The sequence below is a fragment of the Acanthochromis polyacanthus genome, chromosome 17, assembly GCF_021347895.1.
Source record: "Acanthochromis polyacanthus isolate Apoly-LR-REF ecotype Palm Island chromosome 17, KAUST_Apoly_ChrSc, whole genome shotgun sequence".
In the NCBI taxonomy this organism is placed as follows: domain Eukaryota; kingdom Metazoa; phylum Chordata; class Actinopteri; family Pomacentridae; genus Acanthochromis; species Acanthochromis polyacanthus.
Window position 1 is genome coordinate 34,621,342 of NC_067129.1, and position 26,045 is coordinate 34,647,386.

Genomic DNA, 26,045 nt, shown 5'->3' on the forward strand with positions numbered 1-26,045 from the left:
ACTGCTGCCACCGCCAACTGTCACCACACACACACACACACACACACACACACACACACACACGCACACACACACACTTTGTCTTTGTGAGGATGAGACTGAATGTCCTCATAAAGGTAGATGTTCACACACGTACAGGTGTAAATCACCTGAGTGTGAACAGATAAGAAGGAAATCTGTTACAGCAGCTCTCGCTCGTCGAGTAATCTTTTCCTGTTTTTACTTTCTTTTTACTCTCTTTCTCTTGCTTTTTCTTTTTCGGAAGTTGCACTAGTGATCAGTGTCAATAATGGGCACGGAATTAGCACAGTTTGCACTGATCTTTCTTTTGCTGTTGAACCTACTGTCTGCACCGGTGATCGCAGACCCATCATGCAGCGGTGAGCTCATTGTTTACACTAGAGACCAGCTGTTAGCCCTTCGTAGCACTGCGAAGCTAACCGGGGAGAGGCCCGATGTTCCCCGCGAGCTTCAGAGGAGGAGAAGGGGAAGTCGTGCGGGGACAGAACGCCGAAACAGGAGAAGTACAAACCCGTCCTCCCCTCAGTCATCACCGGGAACGTAAGATCCATCTGCAACAAGATGGATGAGCTTTCGGCGCTAACAAGACACCAGCGTGAATACCGGCAGTGTAGCATCATGCTTTTTACGGAGACCTGGCTAACGGAGGTAACAACGGACACTAATGCTGCGTTGGACGGCTTTCAGCTGCTGCGGGCAGACCGGACGAAGGACAGCGGTAAGAGGAAAGGAGGGGGTCTGGCTGTGTATGTCAATTATAGATGGTGTAACCCTGGGCACATCACTATCAAGGAAAAACTTTGCAGCAAGGACATTGAACTGCTAGCTGTTAGCATGAGACCATACTACCTGCCGAGGGAATTCTCGCATGTTATCGCGATAGCTGCGTACGTTCCTCCCTCTGCTAACGCTAATTCTGCTTGTGATGTCCTACATTCAATAACAAGCAACCTGCAGACACAGCATCCACAGGCCCTCTTCCTTATTACTGGGGACTTTAACCATGCCTCTCCGTCGTCCACACTACCCACCTTCACACAATATATCACCTGCCACACCAGAGATAATAAAATACTGGACCTTTTTTATGCAAACACTGAAGAGGCATACACATCATCTCCTCTTCCACCACTTGGCAAGTCTGACCATAACCTGATTCACCTCCTTCCTGTGTACAAACCTCTGGTACACAGACAGCCGCTGTCACCCGCATGGTCAAGAGATGTCTGAGAAGCTGAGGAAGCTCTCAAGGACTGTTTTGACACAACTATGTGGGAAGTGTTCTGTGAGGATCATGGGGAGGACATAGACAACCTCACACAGTGCATCACGGACTACATTAACTTCTGTGTGGATTACACTGTGCCCTCCAGGACTGTACGCTGTTTCACCAACAGCAAACCCTGGATTACTCCTGATATAAAGGCTCTCCTAAAGAACAAACGGAGGGCTTTTGGGTCAGGAGACAAAGAGGAGATGAGAGCTGCACAGAGAGAACTGAGGAGAAAGATCAGAGAGGGGAAATGCAGTACAGGAAGAGATAGAGGATCAGCTGCTGCCAAACAATGTCAGCGGGTCTGGAGGGGCCTGAAAACCATCTCTGGCCACAAGGATCCCAAGACAGAACTGAGACGGGACCAGGAGTGGGTGAATTATCTGAAAACCTCTTTAACAGGTTTGAACAGTCAGCCACCCCTCCCCCAGACCAGTCACCCTGCAGCAGCCACCACTGCATCTGTCTGCACCCCTGCTGACTTTACCACCCCTGCTGTATTCCCCTCCCTACAGCTCCACAGTTCTCCTACCATCACACCTCCCCTCCTCCACAGGGCCCCACACCCACAACCAGCACACAGCCCCCCTGCCCCAACTTGTCCCTATCAACATCCCAGCGTGAAGAGAGAAACTGAGCAGACTGAAGATCAGGAAGGCTACGGGTCCCACATGGCATCAGCTCCAGGGTCCTCAAGTCTGTGCAGATCAGCTGAGCAGGATGTGGAACATATCTTCAACTTGAGCCTGAAGCTGGGGAGAGTACCACAGCTGTGGAAGACATCCTGCGTGGTAATGGGCCGAAGATATCGCACCCCAAGGACCTCAACCACGACAGGCCGGTGGCACTAACATCACACCTGATGAAGACCCTGGAGAGGTTGGTCCTTTGTCATCTGCGACCCCTGGTGAGCTCATCATTGGACCCGCTGCAGTTTGCCTACCAGCCGCATCGGGGTTGATGATGCAGTGATCTACCTTCTGCACAGATGTCTCACCTGGAGAAGACGAAGAGCACCCATGAGAATCTGTTCTATGATTTCTCCAGTGCTTTTAACACCATAAGGCTACGCTTCTGGGGACAAGCTGGAGCAGACAGAGAGGACTCTCACCTCACAATGTGGCTGCTGGATTACCTCACCAACTGGCCACAGTTTGTGAGGGCAGGAGACTGTGTGTCGCGACACTTGTGTCTGCAGTACGGGGGCCCCACAGGGACTGTCCTTGCCCCTTTCTTTTCATCCTCTACACAGCAGACTTCTCCATCACACCACAAACTTGCCACCTTCAGAAGTTCTCTGACGACTCTGCCATCGTCGGCCTCATCATGGACGGAGATGAGGAGGAGTACAGAGAACTTAACCGGACTTTGTGGACTGGTGCCTGCTGAACAGCCTCCAGATCAATGCGGTGAAAACCAAAGAACTGGTGGTGGACTTTAGCAGGAACAGACACACTTCTCCTACACCAGTGAACATCCAGAGAACAGATATTGAGATTGTGGACTCCTACAGGTACCTGGGTGTTCGCTTAAACAAGAAACTGGACTGGACTACTAATACCAACGCACTTTACAAGAAAGGTCAGAGCAGACTCCACCTGCTCAGAAAACTGAGGTCCTTCGGGGTGCAGGGAGCACTTCTGAAGACCTTTTATGACTCTGTGGTGGCATCAGCCATCATGTATGGAGTGGTCTGCAGGAGCAGCAGCAGCAGCACGACTGCAGACAGGGGGAGACTAAACAAACTGGTAAAGAAGCCAGTTTTGTCCTGGGCTGCCCCCTTGATCCTGTGGAGGTGGTGGGAGACAGGAGGATGATGACAAAGCTGATGTCTATCATGGAAGACACCTCCCACCCCCTGCAGGGAAACAGTAAGATCACTGGGCAGCTCCTTTAGGCCCGTCCACACGAAGACGAAACGCTGAACAGTTTCAAAAACGATCACCATAAAGACGAAGGCGTCATGGAAACACTGTAAAACACATGCCAGACCTCTAGGTGTGCTGTTAACGATATGATGGAAACACGCAAAAACGGAAGAAAAAAACTGTGGGCAAAAGTTGTAAACAGAGAGCTTCATCAGCACATTTGCTACACTGTATGCCGCCATTGTTGTTGTCGTGGCCGCGTGTGGCTCATGCATGTCAATGAAGATACGAAACTATGACGCAAGCGTTTCTGAAAAGCAGCGGATCGCCCGTACACACAGAGCTGCGTAAACGGCGTTTCAAAATCTTTCCACTCTGGAAACCGTTTTCAAAAATGATCGTTTACAGACCCCCAAAACGCCGTCTTCGTGTGGATTGATACGCAGATTTGGCAAGAAACTTATGTGTTTAGACCTCGTTTCGTCTTCGTGTGGACCAGGGCTTTAGTGGCAGACTGCTTCACCCGCAGTTGGGCCTTAAAAGGGGAGATTACCGCAGGTCCTTCCTTCCTGCTGCAGTCAGACTTTACAATCTAGCCTGCTCCCATTAGTTTCTGTTCACCCATTTACAATACTGGTGCATAGAAAATTGTAATAATGACGTTAAATAATAAAAATCTTGCTGTAGATACTGTATATATAATTTTCATATTTATATATATATATAGCACTGTGTGCTTCTGTGTGCTGCAATTCTCTCTTATTCAATGTCCTATTGCTGCTGTACAATGGTAATTCCCCGCTGTGGGATTAATAAAGGGTTAATCTATCTATCTATCTATCTATCTATCTATCTATCTATCTATCTATCTATCTATCTATCTATCTATCTATCTATCTATCTATCTATCTATCTATCTATCTATCTATCTATCTATCTATCTATCTATCTATCTATCAGATTCAGTCCAGGAACTCCGAGAGCTCAAACAGCTTCACCTTGTGCAGGAGTTTTAACTTTAACCCTCGTGTCATCCTGCGGGTCAAAATTGACCCGTGTTAAAGTTTGAAAATGTGGAAAAATATATATTTTCAAGGTGAAACTTCTGATGTCCACATTTTCAACATTTTGGGAAATCTTTAAACATTTTTGGTGGAATAAAAGAAATGTTAAAATGTTTCATGAAGAACATTCACAAAAATTAAAGAAAATATTCTCAAAGAAAATAGAACTTTTACTAATATGTATGTAATCACTTTAGATATTTTTTGGAAGATTTTTACTTATTTTTTGAAAATATTTACAAGAATTTTCTTGCCAAATTTGGGGGATTTTTTAAAATAAAACTTTTAAGGGAAACATTCAGGAATTATTGTTATTTTCTTCCTGAAGGTTTTGCAAATTGTCAGAAATTTGGGGAATTTTTTGCTGATTTTTTGGATTTTTTTCAGATAAGGAAACTGTATTTTTTGGTGCCCGTAAATGAGGACAACAAGAGGGGTAAACAAATTAAAGCTCATCTCAAAACCCCAGGACAACACAGTAAATGTTTTAGTAGATGCTAGTGGATGAAGCAGTTTCTACCTGAGATAAGAGCAGCTCAGTCGATCTAAAGCAGAACATTCAGGCCCTGTCCACACGTATCCGGATAAATCTGAAAACGCATATATTTTTCTTCAATTCGGCCTGTCATCCACACGTAACCGGAGGTTTTTGGTTCTGAAAACAGAGGTTCTGAAACGGAGGTTTTGAAAACTCCGGCCAGTGGAGATTTGGGAAAAACCCCGGGTATGCGTTTACGTGTGGACAGACATATCCGGAGTTTTAGGAGCGCAGACGTCACTGCCTGCGACAAACTGCTGTGACGTCAGACATGCGACCTTTGTAGACAATCGGAGCAGAATGGATGCGCTCAAAAGTGTACTGGTTCAACAATACCACAGGCGCTTTTTGCTTGTTTAATCTTACAAGCTCATTAACTACTTCACCTCGAAGAGCATCGGAGAAAGAGGACTGCAGTGACTCCGCTATTTTGCACCTGACAACTATTCCACATCCTCGGCATGTTCGACGCGAGAGACGCCGCCGCCGCTTGATATGTACGTACATGTATCCGGATACATGTAGAGGGAGATTTTTGTAGAAAACGGAGACATGTAGCCGCAGATTTTTTCCAAACGGAGGGTGGCGGATATTCGGTTTTAAAAATATCCGGATACGTGTGGACATGGCCTCAGCGACGCCTCCTTTGATCAAGACTGAATGTGAAGGCAGACATGCTGACTGTCGGTGTGTTGATGGATGTCTGAAGAACAATGGGTGAGGGTGACACCTCAAACAGCAGCTGCTGCTCTGTTTGTGTTCAGGTTTCCTCCCAAGAAACACATAGGTCAGTCAAAACGACTCAAAACTATTCAAACTTTTCTGAAATTATTAGAAATTTGTCCAAAGTGATTAAAAACTGGTTAAAAATGATTAAAAACATGTTCAAAAGGAATAGAAACTCATCCAAAGTGATTAGAAACGTGTCTAAAATAACGTGATTAGTTTAAAACTATTCAATATTTGTCCAAAATTATTAAAAACTTGCTCAGAAATTATTAAAAACTTCTCCAAAATGACTTTACTTGTCTAAATCTATTCAAAACTTCTTCAGAAATGATTAAAAAGTTTCCCAAAATGATTGAACCCTTGTCCAAATTGATTAGAAATGTGTCCAAGATGATTTAGTCTATTTAGTTTAATTAGTCTAGAAAATAAAAATTTAAATAAAAAACCTATTTACCCAAAATGATTCAAACGCAAACAAAACTTTTCATTTCACATCAAATATTTTTGGAGTGTTTTGCTCTCAGGTCCGTTTTGGTGCTGCAGACCTTTAATGTGTGATAAAAACACCAAAATAACTTTCTGCAGTTTATTATTTAAAAATGACTCCACAGTTACTCAGGTCTGTAGAGTCTTAAAAAGCAGTGACATCATTCATATTTAATGGCTCAGATCCCAAACATGTTTACACCCTACTGCAGGCAACACTCTTTGTGTGAAATTTATTTAAAGAACTTGCTTTTCAAGCTCCATAAATCAGGATTTTATTAAGAAGTACTTTAAGGAAATGCTGCAAAATAATTTTATAAAAATCTCTAAACATTCAATTTAATGTAAAATGAGAGAAAAATTCTCAAAAACAAATGTTTACTTCAACAGTAAATAACTGATTACTAATTATTTGTGTACATTTGCCCATGAACAAGGTGTTAAATAAAAGAAAATAGAATAGAATAGAATAGAATATTTTTATAGTCAGTTTCGTGATATATCCAGGACATACAGAGGAACCAAAAACACATTTATCTCACACCTTTGTATCAGTGGCAGACATTTAAAAGAAAGAATCAAAATACAATATAAGTAAAGTAAAATGAATAATAGGGCTGCACAGTGAATAGTGGTTAGCACTTTCGCCTTGTAGCAAGATGATCCCTGGTTCAAATCCCGGTCTGGGCCTGGGCCTGGGATTTTTCTGCATGGAGTTTGCATGTTCTCCCTGTGCATGCGTGGGTTTTCTCCGGGCACTCCTGCTTCCTCCCACAGTCCAAAAATATGCTGAGGTTAATTGACTATTCTAAATTGCCCATAGGTGTGAATGTGAGTGTGATTGTCCGTCTGTATATGTAGCCCTGTGACAGACTGGTGACCTGTCCAGGGTGTCCCCTGCCTTCGCCCGAGTTAGCTGGGATAGGCTCCAGCACCCCCCGCGACCCTAGTGAGGATAAAGCGGTGTATAGAGGATGGATGGATGGATGGATGGATGGAAAATGAATAATATACATAAAAATCAACCCATGAATTGGTGGTAGTGCATATAATGAGAGCTTGTTGAGGTGAAAGTCGTGCAAATATTGTAGAAGCCTGTAGAGATGTTCAGTACTGCAAATGGTTCAGGAAGTGAAGGCAGAAAATTGTGTTAATCGTGTCTAAAATGTGAATTATCGGCTCCACTTACAGTTAATATCCAGTCATTTTTAACCCCCGTGTTGTCCTGTGGGTCAAACTGACCCGGTTTAAAGTTTGAAAATCGTTAGCCTAATAGCATAGTTGCCTAAGTCATGAAGGTCAAAAAATGACTTAGGCAATTATGCTATTAGGCTAACGAAATGTGGAAAAAATATATATTTTCGCAGTGAAACTTGTGATGTCCACAATTTCAACATTTTTGGGACATTTTTGAATATTTTTTGGTGGATAAAAAGAAATGTTAAAAATGTTTCTTAAAAACATTCACAAAAAATCAACCAAAATCCAGCGAACTTTGCTGGATTTTGGTTAATTTTTATGTGAATGTTCTTAAAGAAAACATTACAAATTTGACATATATATTTAATCACTTTAGATACTTTTGCCCATTTTTGGAAGATTTTTACTAATTTTTTAAAAATATTTACAAGAATTTTCATGTCAAATTTGGGGTAGTTTTATTTAAATAAAACTTTTCAGGCAAACTTTTAAGGAATTATTGGAATTTTCTTCCTGAATGTTTTGCAAATTTTCAGAAATTTGGGGATTTTTTTTTGCTGAATGTTTGGATTTTTTCAGACAAGGAAACAATATTTTTTGGTTCCTGTAAATGAGGACAACAGGAGGGTTAAAGTAAAATCAGGTGGAAACTGGAGACTGTTGGAGTTTGCTTTATTTTCAGAGTGAATCAGCGACTTTCATCCGTCGAGACTCTGTAACGTCTGAAACTGTAAAAAGAGCCTCAGTCAGTCATTTGTCAGGCTGCATACCTAAGCAAAATCCTGAGGCTCTTATCTGCTCTGGGGCAGGATTTCACCCTGTTCTTATTCAAATGAGCCCCTCCACGCGCTCACAGCCTCAGCAGCCAATCAGCTGCTCTGTGGGCGGGGCTGCAGGCTATAAGAATCTCAGGTAGCGACAGGTGTACGGAGCAGACAGTTGCAGCTGCAGACAGTGAAGACAGACATGGCATCCTTCATGCCGGAGCAGGGTCTGTCCCCCCTCCTGTGGGGATGCTGCCTCCCCCAGCAGGAGCTTCCGTCTCTGGACCTCGACTTGTCTGACTTCAGCCTCTACACCCCACCGCCTCCTCCTGAGTCGCCATGGCTACCGCCGACCAGCGACCAGAATGGCTCCTTTCTCTGCAGCCCAGACCAGGGACCCCTCCCTGAGGCCACAGGGTGCCCTACAGGACTCCCTCCAGCATTCAGAGGCTTCCTCCACCATCTCTATGGCCTCCACAGGCTCCCCGGTGGCTCCTGGTTCTCCCTGTCCTCCCCGGACGACGTCCTGAGTCTGGTCCGACCGCCGTACTCCTACTCCGCTCTCATCGCCATGGCGATCCAGAGCGCCCCCGATCAGCGGCTGACGCTCAGCCAGATCTACCAGTACGTCTCCAACAACTTCCCCTTCTACAGCCGCAACAAGGCCGGCTGGCAGAATTCCATCCGCCACAACCTGTCGCTCAACGACTGTTTCCAGAAGGTTCCTCGCGACGAGACCGATCCAGGTGAGATGAACGATTCTACAATTGAACAGTTTCATTCAGCAGAAGCTTTTATCCAAAGAGAATGAGAATAGACACAACAAACAAACAAACAAACAAACAATCACACAATCACACAATCACACAAACAACGAACACACCTGAGCTTCACCACAAAGTCTTCAGGCTTTGAATGGGCATTGAGAAGTTATACTGGTTTAAAAACTCGAAAATGATTAGAAACTAGCCAAAAATGATAAGAGACTTCCCCAACATGATTGAAATTTACCCCAAATTGTTAAAAACTACCCAAAATTATTAGAAACTAGTCCAAAATGACTAGAAACTACTCTAAAATGACTAGAAATTAGTCCAAAATGATTAGAAAGAACCCAGCATGATTGAAATGTACCCAAACTGATTAAAAACCAGGCCAAAATGATTAGAAACTTGCGTAACATGATTGAAATTTACTCAAAATGATTAGAAACTTGCAGAAAATGAAGAGAAACGTGCATTTCTTTGATTTTTCCTGGCGTTTCACATTTTTTGGTTTTCATTCCAAATTTTTCAGTTTGTTAAAAAAAATCCAATGAGCCAACTTGCACAGCGTTCCTAAGAAAAAACTCGACCAAATTTTTCTATAAAATAAGACTTTGAAGGTTTTCTTTTAAATTATCATTTATTGGGTGAAAGGAAGACAACAGTTGCTGACTCTTTAATCTTCTTCAGGTAAAGGAAACTACTGGACTCTGGACCCAAACTGTGAGAAGATATTCGACAACGGGAACTTCCGGCGCAAGAGGAAGAGGAAGGCCGACACCACCGACGCTAATAAGAAACCTTCCACCTCCTTGTCTTTGCCTTCGGAGCCAAGTCCCAAACTTCCCAGCATGCACTGTAGCAGTGATGGCGACACTTCTCTCTCAGACGCCACCTCTGACCTCAGCAGCTTCCTGTGTCACCTCCTTCCTCCTCCTTCCTCCTCGTTCATGCAGGTACCAGACCAGGCCTCCCCACCTCCACCTCCTCAAGGACCCGTATACTCTTATTCACCTGGCGCCGTGGTGCCACAGTGGGACACCTGCAGCTCCTCTCCTCCCAGCAAATCCTTCCCGTCCTCCCAGTCGACTCCCCCACACTTCCCCTCTGTCGCTGACCCTCAGACCGGCCCATTCCCGCTGTATGTTGAGCTACAGACAGCGTCTTGTCCTCCGCCGGAGCTCCAGGAGGCCCAGCAGCTGCAGCAGGCCCAGTGTGAGCCCCTCTTCTCTGGGGGCTTCAACAACGCTCTGCCCCTCGACTGTCTGGTTCTCCAGCAGTAAAACAGACTCATGCTGAAATATAATACTGAATTTTGATGGATTCAGCCAAGGTCACTTGTAAAACTGTGCAAATGTTATATATCTTTGTAAAGATATTTTCCTACATTTAAAATAAGGAGGGTGATTTTTTACTTCTTTTTAATATAATGTAAATATGAATTCAATGTTTGTTTGGAATTAAAAAAGAAAGAAAAAACAGTGAATTGAGATTTTTCCACCATTTTCCCAGATTTCCTCATCAAATTAAGAGAACTTTATTACTTATATTTCCAAACACTAAATATTTTGAATCTATAGCAATTTTTAAAAAACCTAAACAAGGATTAAAACAGACATCTGAACTGCAAAAACTGACCTTTAGCTAAACTGAAGCTAAATTTGATGAAAGAACACAATTCAACTTTTCAGTTCAATCCACTTATTGAATCAATAGAATACATTCATTTAGAGTTTAACATATGAAAGTATGAGATTTAACTGCAGCTTAAACATCAAGTTCTGTAAATTTCACTGCAGTCAAAAGACAAGATGGCAGCCACTGAGAGCTGTTAAGCTAGCTACTTTTAGCATTTAGTATTTGTTCCCCCGCTCCATTACCTGATTAAACTGTGGCCTCATTTAATTATGTGTGAAAAACTAACTGAAGAACCAAAATGTGTAATAGATTCATAAAGATTGATATTTGTTTATTTACAGACAGCATCAAGGGGAAAATTTATGACTAAATTGAGCTTTAATTAGCCATAGCTATCTCATCCATTCAGATGGTCCTCTGATTTTAGCATTGTTAATGGTGCAGTTCACATCTGTTAATGACTTTGGCTGTTTTAATTACCATCGTTCTAGACTATTAGCTGTGTTGTAAACTTCTGTCTATGACTTTAGCGGAAAAATTGCATTTTTCTACGACACTAGCTTGTGTAGTTAGCTGTCATGACTTTAGCTGTATGGTTAGCATCTTCCCATGGTTTTGGCTGTGTAATTAGCTTCTCTCTTTGAATTTAGCTATGCAATTGTCTTTCTGGGATTTTAACTGTGCAGTTAGCATGTTTCTATTACTTTACTTGTACAGTTAGCCTTTTTCCAATGGCTTTAGCTGTGTTGTTAGCATATGTCTATGATTGTAACTGTGTAGTTAGTATGTTTGTATGACTTTAGCTGTATAGTTAGCATGTGCCTATGACTTAAACAGTGCAGTTCGAATTTATCTGTGACTTTAGCTGGATAGCTAGCATCTTTTCATGGCTTTACGTGTGTAATTAGCATATGTCTATAATTTTGACTGTGGAGTTAGCATATCTGTTTGAGTTTAGCAGTGTAGTTGACTTAAGCTATGCAGTTATTATTTATAATTTTAGCTTTGTAGTTAACATCTTACTATGACTTTAGCTGGATAGTTAGCATCTTTTCATGGCTTTAGCTGTGTAATTAGCATCTGTCTATGATTTTGGCTATGTAGTTAGCATGTTTGTCTGAGTTTACTGGTAGAGTTAACATATTCCTATGGCTTAAGCTATGTTGTTAGCATTTATGATTTAAGCTGTGTAGTTAGCATCTTCCTATGACTTCAGTTGTGTTGTTGGCATCTTTCTCTGATTTTTAGCTGTGTAGTTAGCATTTTCTATGACGTTGGCTGTGTAGTTAGCATCTTTTCATGATATTAGCTGTGTAGTTAGCATCTCTCTTTGACTTCAGCTGTGTAGTCAGCATGTTTCTGTTACCTTACTTGTATTGTTAGTGTCTTCCTATTCCTTTAGCTGTGTAATTAGTATCTGTCTATGATTTTGTCTGTGTAGTTAGTATGTTTGTTTTTAGCTACATATTTAGCATGTTTTTATGACTTAAGCTGTGTTGTTGGCATTTATGATTAAAGCTTAGCATCTTCCTGTGATTTTACCTGGATAGTTAGCATGTTTCTATGACTTTGGCTGTTTGTTAGTATTCTTTTATGACTTTTGCTGTGTTGTTGGCATTTGTCTCTGATTATAGGTGTGCATTTAGCAACTTTCTATTACTTTTATTCTCTGGTAGCAGCTTCTCAAATCTAAATATTTGTCGGCTGTTTGTTATGTTATTGTAAAAATAAGTTCAACGTCTTTGGAGTTATAACTTTTCATTACGTAGAAACAACAATGAAAATATGTTCATGTGGGGCCTTGGGAAATAGAACATGATCTTTCACTACCTCCTAGCATTTTAAACACTAAAGCTGGTGATTTAAAATAACTTTTACAATGATTGCAGCATCATAGGTCTGCTGTAATGGAAAAATACAACCTTATCAGTTAATTACGTTAAAAACCAGGGTGACAGCACAACTTTACAATAAATTAGTTCAGTTTAAACTGATCGATAATAAATGTACAGTAAAACAGTAAAGGTCTTATAGGGGTTGAAGGTCTCTGTAGATGTGAAGACAGGAACTGAAAATAGTGTTGTTCCCACGGAGATTCAGCAGCCGATGACATCAGCACCTTCAAACAAACAAACAAACAAACAGAGTCACGCTGTGGTTTGTGAATCTGCTGAGTCGTGTGATCTACTGACTGTGTTTCAGTACTCAGCAGTTTTGGATGGCAGAGATGATGGAGCAGATTACAGATTCTGTCAGCAGCGGTGGGATTTCTCACGTACAGTGAAGTGACGGCTGATTGATGCCCAGTGGGAATCACTTTAAACACATTTTAAACCCACACTGAATAAAATATAATGTAAAGTGTTGCCCTCAAATCGTCTTAAAAGTACCATGAGATAAGATGGATCTTGTTGTTTTCTTGAATTCTTCTTTCAGATGATATTATCTCATGAGGGCATGAAAACCGTGATCAGGGCATTTATTATCTACAGGGTGACCCAAAAGTTTGGAAACAAATGAAAAGTCTATAATCCAAATAATATAATGTTATTTCAATAAATCAGTACCACAGATATATTCAGAAGAGTATCAGATTAGTGTAAAACAAACATATTTCGACATGTTCATGTTTGTTTCTTATACAAAGTTGTGAACGTTTCCACCAACTGGTTACACTGGTATCTTCTGGAATGTATCTTCATTCATGCTTATGAAGGTTCCTCAAACTGGCCAGTAAATGTTGCCTCATAGTACTTTTGGATGTTTAAAAAATTAAAACTGTCAGATACTATACCATCTAGAGTTTTGAAATCTGACACTGATGGCCTGCATTTTGAAGTTATGCTCCAGCATACCTGGACCTTATGGTTCTATTAATTTTCTTCTGAGTTATTGCACAATACTATGCTTTTAAGTTATTTTATTATGGTAAAACAAAAATGGGTAAAATCAGAGTGAATTCATGCACCCCCAACTGAAATAGACACTGCAGTTAAACTTTGTTTCCAAACTTTTGGGTCACCCTGTATCTTGTGAATGGAACACCTGTGTATGTGCAGGGAGTCAAGTGAAGCAGTTGTCTGGCTTTAAGCTGGAACTGGTCACCACTGAAACGCAGAACTTTTACTGTTTGTTTATGAAGGCCGTAATGGTGTTGCTCCACAGGACATTACAGACGTGTTAACTCGGTTTTCTGTCCCGAGGCCGCCTGTGTTCGGTCATCACGTCGTCCATTGACGTGTGTGTGATGGTAAACACTCGACACACTCTGACTGATTGATACCATCGTGATCAATACAATCCACCTGTTTACACACAACACAGTGTGTGTGTTGTGTCTTACTTGTATCACTCATGTTGTAAAGATTCGGCCGCATAATGTACTGTTTGTTAAAGAGTAAAGTTATAATTAGGTTAGAGTATTGTAACATTTAGATTACAGTAAAACAGGTTCAAGTTAAAGGCATGTTTGGTTTAGGTCAGGATAACATTAGGTTTAGGTTTGGGTTATACAGTATATCCATAAAGTTAGATGTAGGCAATGAGTGATTAGGTCTAGATAGCTGCATGTTAGGTTTAGGTTAGAGTAACGTTAGGTTAGAGTTAGATTATGTTTCATTAGGTTTAAATTAGGACAAAATTATGTTTAGGTTAATGGAATGTTTGGTTTAGATGACAGCATGTTAGGTTTGGATTAGGGTGATGTTATGTTAAGGTTAAGGTTATGTTAGGTTTAGATTAGTGGCATGTTGCATTTGGGTTACAGTAACGTTAACTCTCAGTAATTTATCGATAGAGCGAGGTTTGGGTTAGAGTTAGTTCATGGTCCATTAGCTTTAGGTTATCTAATGTTAGGTTTCAGTTAGAGGCATGCTACATTTAGGTTGAGATAATGTGTTGATAAAGCTAGGTTTAGCATAGGGTTCAGTTGTGATTTATTAGGCTTAGATTAGGAAAGGTTAATGCAGTGCTAGATTCAGATTAAAAGACATGGTAGGTTTGAGTTTGGAAAAAACATTTATAAATTTAGGTTTAGGTAAAGGTTAAGTCACGTTTCATTAGATTTAGGTCGGGGCAAAATTATGTTAGGTTTAGGTTTAGATAATGTACTAATAAAGCTAGGTTTAAGTTAGAGTTACTTTATGATTCCTTAGGTTTAGGTTACAGTAATATTAGGTTTAGGTTTGGGTTGTGTGTAAACAAAAATAGTTTTAGGTTGGAGTTAGGTTATGATTCAATAGATTTAGATTTGTTTAGATTTAGATAGTTTGCATGTTCTCCCTGTGCATGCGTGGGTTTTCTCCGGGTACTCTGGCTTCCTCCCACATTCCAAAAATATGCTGAGGTTAATTGATTACTCTAAATTGCCCGTAGGTGTGAATGTGAGAGTGATTGTTTGTCTGTATATGTAGCCCTGTGACTGACTGGCGACCTGTCCAGGGTGTCCCCTGCCTTCGCCCGAGTCAGCTGGGATAGGCTCCAGCACCCCCGCGACCCTAATGAGGATTAGGCGGTGTAACGAGGATGGATGAATGGATTTTTAGTTTAGGGTAATGTTTGGTTTAAATTACCAGCATATTAAACAGTAAATTCTTTTAAATCACTTCTTAAAACCCACTTTTATAGACTCACTTTCCAATAAAGTTATGTTTTACTCACTTATCACCATGTTCTACCTGTCAAAGCATGTTGTGAATGTTCTTCTGAGAGGTGCTATATACATATAAAGTTATTAATATTATTATTATTATACTTGATTTAGGTTAGAGTAACATTAAATTTAGGTTTAGGTAATATGTCGATAAAGCTAAGTTTAGGTTAGAATTATGATATATAATTAGGTTTAAGTTAGTGTAATATGATAAATTTAGGTTTAGAGTTGGATTGAGATTACGATTAATCAGTTAAAGAACAGGTTAACATTAAGTTTTGGTTTGGGTAATGGTAGGTTTAGGGCAGTGGAACATTAAGATTAAGTAAAAGTAATATTAGATTTAAATTTGGGTAGTATTACATAAAGTATGATTTAGTTTGGGTTAACATTAGGTCTAGATAATGTTAAGTGTAGGTCATTCGGTTTACAGTAGAGTACTGTTCGGTTGGAGTAGTGCTACGTTTAGGTTAGCATTGGGTTTGAAAATATCACTGTAATGTTGGGCTTAGTTTTAGCGCAACATTAAGTTTAGGTTAGAGTAACTGTTAGAGTAATGTCACATCTCATTGACAGTGATGTTAAGGATAGAGAAACGTTAGCTTTAGCTTCGGGCAGTGCTTCATTTGGGTTAGTCCAGCATTAGGTTTAGGTGAGAAGCTAAGACCCTGTAAATGTCTATAACAATCAGCTCCTCCCAATAAACCAATCACAGACAGCCTTCGACTTACAAATGTCCTGATCCTGTGATGTCACTTCCAGTTCCTTGACCCGCTGCTGTTGATCACCATGACAACTGAGACTGGAATAAACTGTTATTGGTGGGTTGGAGTTGATGTAGTGTCCATCCATTTTTAGTTATGAGATGAATAAAGGCTTCAAATTTCAGGCCTGTATGTATTTCTGCTTATTTTGATGATTTTATTTATTCTCCCATGCAGAGCTTTAACTACAACATGCTTGTTGGCTGTGATTGCAAAATGAATTTTATGAAATTAATTCATCTCTGTGACTGTTTCATTGTTTCATATTTGCGAAGGCAAAGACGGCTTAGCGTAAGTGTGCCTTTTGTTTACACTCCACTTATCTTCAGACACACACATGACAGGATCTGATAGGTTTCATCAAGCTCTTATTGACACAACAGGAGGAGGAGGAGGAGGCTCAAAGTGTGCCGGGTGTTTACTGCCCCATCAGGGCAACGTGTGGGGGCAAAACACTCCCCCAGCCATCCCCATTAAACCGCAGCATTTGCATGTCACACCGGGAGGTAAGGAGCGAGTGTTTGAATGATCTCACCTGGCTGACGAATTTAACCCCTGCAGCAACAAATCACAAAGATCGTCCTCCCCGTTTGAAGTGTTCAGACCTTCACTTTCTGCTCCCTGTCCAGTGTTCTGGGTTGAAAGTAAACATTCAATAAAGTTTCTAAATGTTTTAAGAAAGAGATAATTTTTCACTGCAATATAAAGTTACTCTACCTTGAAAGAAACAACACAGCCATGGCTAGAAGTACACTACCGTTCAAAAGCTTAGAGCCACTTGGAAATGTCCTTGTTTTTGAAAGAAAAGTATTTTTTTTCAATGAAGATAACATTAAATGAATCAGAAATCCAGTCTAGACATTGTTAATGTAGTAGATGACGATTCTAGCTGGAAATGACTGATTTTTAATGGAATATCTCAGCCCGGTCTCACGGGGATTCGTGAAACTGTCACGTCAGTTTTTGTTTCGGTTTCGTGCGCACCAACACGATGTCGTCATGTTTTTCGTGCCGCTCACCACGAGCGAAACCCGCTGTGGTAATCCCATCTGAAAGTGGTTTATACCGGCGGATTCATGACGATCTAAGCTGTCCATTGGCGTTTGTGGCCGCCGTCGCGGCCGCCGCTTCGGCCGCCGGACATTCTTTAAATTCCTATGCAAATTCGGCGGATTCATGACGATCTAAGCTGTCCATCGGCGTTTGCGGCTGACGCCGCAGCAGCCATTGCAGCCGCCAGACATCCGGTTGCAGCAGCGGCGGCGGCGGCGGCCGCAAACGCCGATGGACAGCTTAAATCGTCATGAATCCGCCGGTATAAACCACTTTCAGATGTGATCCGGCCGCTGTTGTGGCCGGATATCCGGCGGCCGCAGCGGCGGCCGCAAACGCCGATGGACAGCTTAGATCGTCATGAATCCGCCGAATTTGCATAGGAATTTAAAGAATGTGGGGCGGCCGAAGCGGCGGCCACAGCGGCGGCCGCAAACGCCGATGGACAGCTTAGATCGTCATAAATCCGCCGGTATAAACCACTTTCAGATGTGATTACCACAGCGGGTTTCGCTCGTGGTGAGCGGCACGAAAAACATGACGACATCGTGTTGGTGCGCACGAAACCGAAACAAAAACTGACGTGACAGTTTCACGAATCCCCGTGAGACCGTGTTGAATATCTACATAGGGGTACAGAGGCCCTCTGTAGAAAGATGTTTCACTATGCTGGATGCATCTTCCAACAACTTGGTGGTCTGTTCAGTGTTACTGAACCATACTGCATTCATCTTGTGGTTTTGTGTCTCGTTTTTGTGGTTTTGTGCATTGTTTGTGTCATTGTGACTTGCTTTTTGTTGTTTTGTGGCTCAGTTGTGTTTTTTTTTTTGTCATTTCGAACCTTATTATTGTGTTATTTTGTGTCTCGTCTGTGTCATTTTGTGTCTCATTGTGGTCATTTTGTCTCCACATACTACAGATATTAAGCTATTTCCATGTTTCCAGCCTCTACAAACTTTTTCTCTCTACTCTGCTCATTGGCTGTAGAAAGATGTTTCACCATGCTGAATGTATCTTCCAACAACTTGCGCCTCTGTTCACTGTTTCTGAGCCATGCTGCATTTATTTAGCTGATCCAGTAGGTTTGATTTCCCTCTCAGTCTCTTTTGTTGTGTCTGTTTTGTGTCTTTTGTTTCTCCTTTTGGTTGTTTTCTGTCTCATTTTGTTCATTCTGTGTCTTGTTTGTGCAGTTTTGAGTCTATTTTTTTGTCTTTTTGTTTTGTGTCTCACTTGTTTTGTGACAGTTTTGTCTCCATGTACTTGATTTGTCTTGTTTCTCTCATTTTGTGTCTATTTCTGGTGGTTTTGTCCCCATATACTGCAGATATTTAACTATTTCTATGTTTCCTTTTCAGATCTTTTCTCTCTACTCTGCTCATCATCTGTAGAAATTATGTATGTATGTATGTATGTATGTGGAAACACTGCCTGCAGTTCAACCTGAAAACTCAGATTTTTCTTTTCATATTACTGTTGGTTGCAGTTCAGTCAGTCATGACTTCTTGTTAGCAGATTCTGGTTATTGCAAACAATTTACTTTTGGTAAAATTTCAAATGCAATATGTACAATAAAGTAATTCTGATTAAATATCACAGTTTAGACTTAGATTTGGTTATTTTTCCTGATTGAACTACTCATCCCAGATGTTGTCATAAAGTTGGAAAACTGTTGACTTTTCTTGTTCTTTCAGTTTGAGAAAAAAGATCGACCCACTTTCAACACATTTTTTCACACATTGAAATTTGAAGCTGTGTTTGAACAACAATATCTCAGGAACCCTTAAAGGTAAAAAGATTTTATGTAAAAAAAATCTCTCTTTTATTAATCGTTATGTCAGAATCAACAATACTGGACAAGATGATCCAATAATCTCTGATTATGGGTGAGTTGAAATGTGGAAAAAATGTCATCTTTGAGCTCATATTAACAAAAAAGACAATGCAGAAGTCAACTAGTGATATATTCTGAACCACATGTACCTGAATGTCAGATTCATATGAAACAAAACATATAGAATACTTTTTATATAAAACACTTGGCCACAAAAATGGGATAAAAGGTTATTTTCATCAAACTGTAAGGCTTGATTAAGCAGGTATGATAAGTTGTATCACTAGAACTAAAATATTGCTAGATAGCCTGATTTGAAGGCTCTGGAGTTTCAAAAATGGTTTTAAAAAATCTGCGGAGGTTTTTGATATATCAGTATAGAATATAACAGATACTGTTTTTAATATACAAAATTTATGGCAAAATTCAATAAGGCAAATTATGTATAGTTGAACAGAAAGGGGAAAAAGCTAATTAATTCAATTCAATTCAATTCAATTTTATTTATATAGCGTCAATTACAGTCAAATTGTCTCAAGACGCTTTACAGAACCCATATGCCTGACCCCCAGAGCAAGCCCAAAGGCGACAGTGGCAAGGAAAACACCCTTTTAACAGGGAAGAAACCTCAAGCAGAACCCGGCTCTATATAGGGGGACCCATCTGCCTGCTGGTCGGGCAGGCAGATGGGTCTACATTAATTAGAAACCAATATGAAACCATGATGCACCAGTTTGAAACCAAGTCAGAAACAAGTCCAAGACAAAGTCAGAAAACAGAATAAAAACAGTCTCAACTGACTTTGAAACCAGTCTAAAACCAAGACACCAGTGTAAAACCAGTTTGAAACCACTCAGAGTCTAAGTTAGAAACCAGTCCACAAACCAAAAGCAAGTCAGAAACCAAATCTGAAACCCATTTTAAACCAATTCTAAAAGTTAAGAACAACCAAAGGAAACCCAGGAACTCTGCCAGAAACAACTCAGGGACTATTGGACCCTTAAAGAACCTTAAACAGACTCCTGAAACCAGCCAAAACCTGTTTAGGGAAGCTCATAAGCTTTTTGAAAAGTACAATCCTTGCTGAGAGACCCCTAACACTGCTTCAGTCTCCCCTAGAACCTTATCATGGACCTCTTAACTGAGGTGAGTCTGCCTCAGCGATTTAATAATTCATTGTTAATAATCAGAGAAAATATCCACAGATTCAACTAAACTGGTGCCTTACAGCTACATCCCATCACAAACGGAATGCTTTTTGTCGACTAGTGTTTCTTCATTTTCATTTCAGGTGTTTGACAACACAAACTGAAACTGTTGGACAAAGACACAACAAACACGACAACACAGGTAGATGTAATCAGACGTTCCGGTGGTAACTCTGGTGAAAACAATAACAGATTCTCCTGCAGGGGTTCAGTGGCACACCTGGTGATTTATTGATTTTTTTATCGATCGCTGATCAGCAGGAATGGAAAAAAAAATTTAATGAAGAAAAGTTCCAGCAGTTTTCAATGGACAAACTGGAAGTTAGAACAGAAAAATGTGTTTCTGAACAAAAGCAGCTGGACTTCATTGAAGGTGTTTTGTTTACTGTCCAACATGTGTCCACTGTTGTCAAATGTCTGCTGTCCTTCAGATGTAGGTGGACAGCTTAGTCCTGATCTGAAGAGGTGGATCTCTTCAATGTACAGATCAGCGCTGACTAACCCTCCTCTCGTCAGCGTGAGGAGGCTCAAGGGCACATCAGCAGACTGACAGAGCTCTGCGATGTGTGTGGTCGACCCGCTAACTGCCGGCTGAAGACTGGCAGCATCACATTTGCATAACGTCACACACAGACCAAGTGTGTGTGCTGAGCCTGCAGCAGAAAACACACCTGAGACAGAAGCAGCCAATCAGAGCGACTGTTTCACCTGCCTCAGACACTAAACCGAGTTTCTGGAAGTTTCTGCTCTTGTTTAATTTCTGCAGTGCAATAGAAAACAACCCTAATATAACTTAAATCTAACCTCAGCCTGAGCCCAGTCCAGTGATTTATGTTCTAGGGTTTTTTGTCCCAACAACAGGAGTAAAACCTCTCGCACAGTTAGAGGTGAGGCTGCGGTCGCCTCACCATGCTGGTATCCTGACAGCTGTAATGAAGACGACCCGTATGCTTCCCGCTGCGTCCGTTAAAGTGAAACCACATCAGATCCAGTTTAACCCCCAGCAACCAGCAGCCGTCAGGTAGGACTATCAAGGTGCCTCATCTGGACAAACTATGCAGAAATAAAAATCTGCAGAGTTTGTTCTGCCGAACCTTCATACAGACCCACTGACCTCCCAGATCTCTTAGAATCTCCTCAAGGATCCATGGATTTTCAAACCTCCAGAGAATCCCTTAGACTGTGAGAACCACTTCAAGAAAGCTTGAGGAAACCAGTTCAAAACCAAGTCAGACATCAGTTAGAAGTCAAATCAGAAACCAGTCCAAAGCAAAGTTAGAACCCAGCTGGAAACCACTTAAAACCCAGTTAGAAACCAATCATAGAAACCAAGGCACCAGTCTAAAACCAGGTCAGAAACCAGTCTGGAAACACTCAGAAACCAAATTAGACACCAGATCAGAAACCAGCCCAAAACCAAATCACATGTCAGTCCAAAACCAGGTCCAAAAGTTTGAAAACATCCATAAACCAAGTCAGAAGTTAGTCCAAAACCAAGTCTGAAAACAAGTTAGAAACTAAGTTAGAAACCAGTCTGAAACTAAGGCATCAGTCTAAAACCACTTCTGCAAACCAGTCTGAAAACCATTAGAAACCAAATCAGAAACTGGTCTAAAACCAAGTTAGAAACCAGACTGAAAACAGTCTCGACTGACTTTGAAGCCAGTCTGAAACCAAAACACCAGTCTAAAACCAGTCGAAATCACCAGTCTACTGTAAAATTACTGAGAGTCTAAGTTAGAAACCAGCCCAAAACCCAAAACCAAGTCAGAAACCAAATCTGAAACACATCCAAAGCTAAGCCTAAAAGTCAGGTCAGAAAGACAGCCAGAACAACTAGAGGAAACCTAGTAACCCTGCCAGAAACAACTCAGAGACCATTGGACCCTTAAATAACCTTAAACAGACCCCTGAAACCAACCAGAACCCGTTCAAGGAAGTCCAGAAACTTTTTGAAAAGTACAATACCTGCTGAGAAACCCCTGACACTGCTTCAGTTGTCCCTAGAACCTTGAGATTCTAGGTCTTGAAGTCATTTGTACAACTGATATTTGTAGTTGAAGGTGTTTCAACAACAATATCTCAGAAACTGTTAAAGATCAAAGACTGAAATCTTCACTGCTTTTTCTCATCATGCCATTAATTAGGAATCTGTATTTGAATCTGTTTTTATTCTGTTTCCTCTGTACGGTGACCTTGAGTGTCTTGAAAGGCACCTATAAATAAAATGTATTATTATTATAATTATTATTATTAATCTACAGTGTTGGAGAAGTAGATAAGGTAATTTTTGATTATGGGTAGGATGAAGTATGACAAACAAAAAAAACTGAGAGAACCATTTTGAAACTCCAGCTGTCAAGAACTTGACGTACAAAATGACTGAAAACTACATTCTATTCCTGAATTCAAATATTGTTTTCTTAGCTACATTTGGAGAACCAGTTTGAAACTCCAGAACTCTGCTCTGACTGAATTAGTCTATCAAAAAGTATTTGTTTTTTTTGTGGTACAACTTGTCATATCTGTTCAATCAGTTATTCAACCTTTTAAATAACCTTTTTATCCCATTTTTGTGACCAAGTATTCCACATAAAAAAGTATTCTGTATGTTCAGTTTTATATTTCTGTGACATGCAGCTACATGTGGTTCACAAAATATCACTAGTGGACATCAGCGTTATAAATTTTTTTTTGTTAACATGAGCTTATGAAGGCTTAAATTTTCATAATTTTCATGGTTGTTTTTTTGTCATATTTCCACTGAACAGTAATCCGTAATTATTTGATCTGCTTGCCAAATATTGGACATTTGGTCTCAATGGCATGATGAGAATCAACAGTAAAAAATTCAAGCTTTTGTCTTTAACAGTTCCTGAGGTGTTATTGTTCCAACTGCCTCAAATTTCAACATACGAAATTGATGATTTAAGATGAAATATCCTAAAAGTCAACTGCACTTCAAACTTCAAACCCTCCTTTTGTTTCAACTACATGTTCTGAAATCTTGTAAAGGTCACAGAAAGGAGTATGAAATTTAAAAAAAAAAAAAAACCTTCAGGTGTCCCACTAAAGGATCGCCAAAAACCCCTCAGTGACCCCGACAGTCTGAACCCGACAAAACTGAAAACTGAGAGCCGTGAACCCTGGCAGAACTTCTGAGAAACAGGATCTTGGCTACAGTTTGCCCTCTGCGGCTCCCAGCAGTGGAAAGTTTCTGTTGCCTCGAGCTCTGAGTTGACAGGAGTTTATAAACATCTCAGAGGAGGGAGGCGAGTCTGAACAGGCCGACTGGGTAAACCAACAGCTGCTGACAGTTCTCACTTTTTATCAATCGCATGAGCATCAGTTCCCCCTAAAAACCTCCACAGCAGCATCGACCGGTTCAACCGCAAACCAGCGCTGGGCTCAGACTCTCTGAAAGGGGTCTCAGGTCCACCAACAGGGTCTCGCTTCAGTTCATAAAGCCTCTGAAAACACTTTCAGGACTCCTGCCAGAACCTGAAGCAGCTCTTAATCCTCTTCCAGCAGCTCCAGGATTCCCTCAAGTGTCCAAATCAGAGCCACTAAATCCCAACTCGTGACGCATTCAAGGACTCATTGAAAACTAACACTGGGAAGCTCTTGAAGGATTTTCAACGTCTTTAAGAACATTCAGAGGCTCTTGAAGATGTTTAGAGGTTTCAAGTGTTAGTTTTCAATGACAGACTTTAATTATCTTCAAGAACCTCTGAAGGATTTTAAACATCTTCAAGATGATGTCTGGAAGATTTTAAAATGTTCAAGAACCTCTGGAGGTTCTTGAAGATGTTAAAATCCATCAGAGGTTCTTGAAGACAATTAAAATTTGTAATTGAAAACCAACACTTGGAACTTAGAAGGATGTCTTGAAGGATTTTAAGAATCTTAAGAACATCTGAAGGTTGTTGAAGATGTTTAAAATCAAATCGTTCAGAGGTTCCAAGTGTTGGTTTTCAATGACAGATTTTAATTGTCTTCAAGAACCTCAGAAGCATTTTAAACATAATCAAGAACCTCTGGAGGTTCCTGAAGATGTCTTGAATTATTGACAGATTGACAGACTTTAATTGCCTTTTTAAATTGTCTTCAAGAACCTCTGAATGATTTTACATATCTTCAAGAAGATGTCTTGAAGGATTTTAAACATCTTCAAGGACCTCTGGAGGTTCTTAAAGATGTTTAAAATCCTTCAGAGGTTCTCGAAGACAATTAAAATCTGTAGTTGAAAATCACTTGGAACTTGGAAGGATATCTTGAAACCTTAAACATCTTCAGGAACCTCTAGATGATTTAAATGACATTTGAATCCTTCAGAGGTTCCAAATGTTAGTTTTCAATGATGGATTTTAAACATCCTCAAGAACCTTAGAACTAAAGACTCCTTTAAGGACTTTGACTCAAAAAAACAACATGATGTTTTTTTTTTTAAAGTCCTCCAGGTTTCCTGAAAAGCTCCATTAGTCTGATTTTATAGAAATTAAAAGCATTATGGTGATTCTTTAAGGGAATCAGAGTCATAAAGGTAGAAAATTTCTGCTTTCATCTTAATCAGTGGGTAAGTCTTTGTGTGTAATGTAAATGTGTTGGAATGACAACACCTTAAAAGTTTAGCAAATAATTATTTAAGTATTTTAGCTGCTTGTTTAATGAATGTAAAATTAATTTTGATGTATGACATTTCTGAATTATTTTTTTTTATGTTTTTGAGTTTGAATAATTTATTTAGCATATTTTTTGTGTTTTAATTTTTTGTTGCCATTATTGCTTTATATTTTTGTCCTGTTTTTCTTTTTAGTGTATAAATGTTTTTGTAATAGTTTATATTTACATTACATGGTCGATCAGCTGCTGATTAAACAATCTAATGTTTTGCTGCCTCCGTGTGGCCACAGTCACAAACTGCAGTAACAAAATCAATATTTCCAAACTGACTGATAAATAGAAAAAATATTTACTAAGCTGCACCCAAACAGCAGCTGAATAGATTTCACAAAAAAAATACATTTTTAATTAAACGAATAAACTGGAGATATTTTTTGGGTTTAATATATCTTAGCAGATATTTAAAAAGACATATTTAACAAGTATTTTTAAAAAATATTCTAAAATATATTTTATTTTAATGAAGTTAACAAATGTTAGAACATAAATTAAATAACTAGAAATTAATAAAAGACAGGAAATATTCAATATTAAAAAACGATATTTAATAAATGTAACATATTTTGGAAAATATATTTTAATAACATTTTAGAATATATTTAATAAATACATTAATGTCAGTAAATAAATTTGGAAGGGATTTAACACATTTAATAATTTCTCACGGGTATTTATTAAATACATTTTAGAAGTTATTTAAGAAATTTAGCGGGTTAATAAATAGCTTTTATTATAAAAATATCAGATTTTTTCCTTTTTTATAATATAAAAATGTTTAAAATACCTTATAAAATATATTTACTACATTTAATAAAGTTTAGAATATATTTGACAAATGTAATGAAGTCAACCACATTATTTTACGCACAATATTTTAGTAGATATTTATCAGAACAATTTGGGCCTTAAAATTAATAAATAAAATTTATTTAAAAATAAATAAAATTTTGCTAATAGTTAATAAATACATATAGCAGGTATTTAATATATAAAATGAATTTAAGCAATGCAAAAATGTATGTTATTTATAATTTATTTTATTACATACAAAATGATATTGATATATTCTTTTGCTTTATTTATTAATGCATTAATTAAATACATTCTAAAACATGTTTTCCATATAAAAACCTTTTTCCAAAATGTGTTAAACTTGAGTATCTGCAACTTTTGCATTATTTACTGACATTAACTTATACACATTTACCTCAAAACAGATATTCAAGAAATACATTTTAGCAGATATTCAATAAATTTTTAAGAATTTATTGGAGGTATTTAATAAATCAATTCCAGTAGATATTTAATGAATTAAATGTTAGCTAATATTTGATAAATACATACTTTAAAAAAGCCTTAAGTAAAATGAATTTTCATATCAAATTTTAAAAGGCATTTTAGCAGAAAATTAAGAAATAAAATCTAAGTTGAGCAGATATTTAATGAATTTATTAATTCGATACAATCAATTTTAGCAGAAATTTAAATCAAATGTTTAGATCAGATATAA

The 26,045-nt window shown here is 39.3% G+C and overlaps 1 protein-coding gene across 1 annotated transcript; it reads left to right on the top strand.

The window, feature by feature from the left end:
• The first annotated feature begins 7,640 nt into the window (after positions 1–7,640).
• On the top strand, positions 7,641–10,233 carry foxi3a (forkhead box I3a). The gene is made up of 2 exons (XM_022192213.2): positions 7,641–8,689; positions 9,398–10,233. Exons 1-2 carry the CDS (start codon positions 8,146–8,148, stop codon positions 9,988–9,990), a joined length of 1,137 nt encoding a protein of 378 aa, XP_022047905.2. The 5' UTR covers positions 7,641–8,145; the 3' UTR covers positions 9,991–10,233.
• The last annotated feature ends 15,812 nt before the right edge of the window (positions 10,234–26,045 follow it).

Bases quoted from the DNA above. Each gene is read 5' to 3' on its own strand.
- foxi3a (XM_022192213.2), top strand. From the start codon at position 8,146: ATGGCATCCTTCATGCCGGAGCAGGGTCTGTCCCCCCTCCTGTGGGGA. The intron at 8,690-9,397 runs GTGAGATGAACG...AATCTTCTTCAG, and splicing joins TCGCGACGAGACCGATCCAG to GTAAAGGAAACTACTGGACT.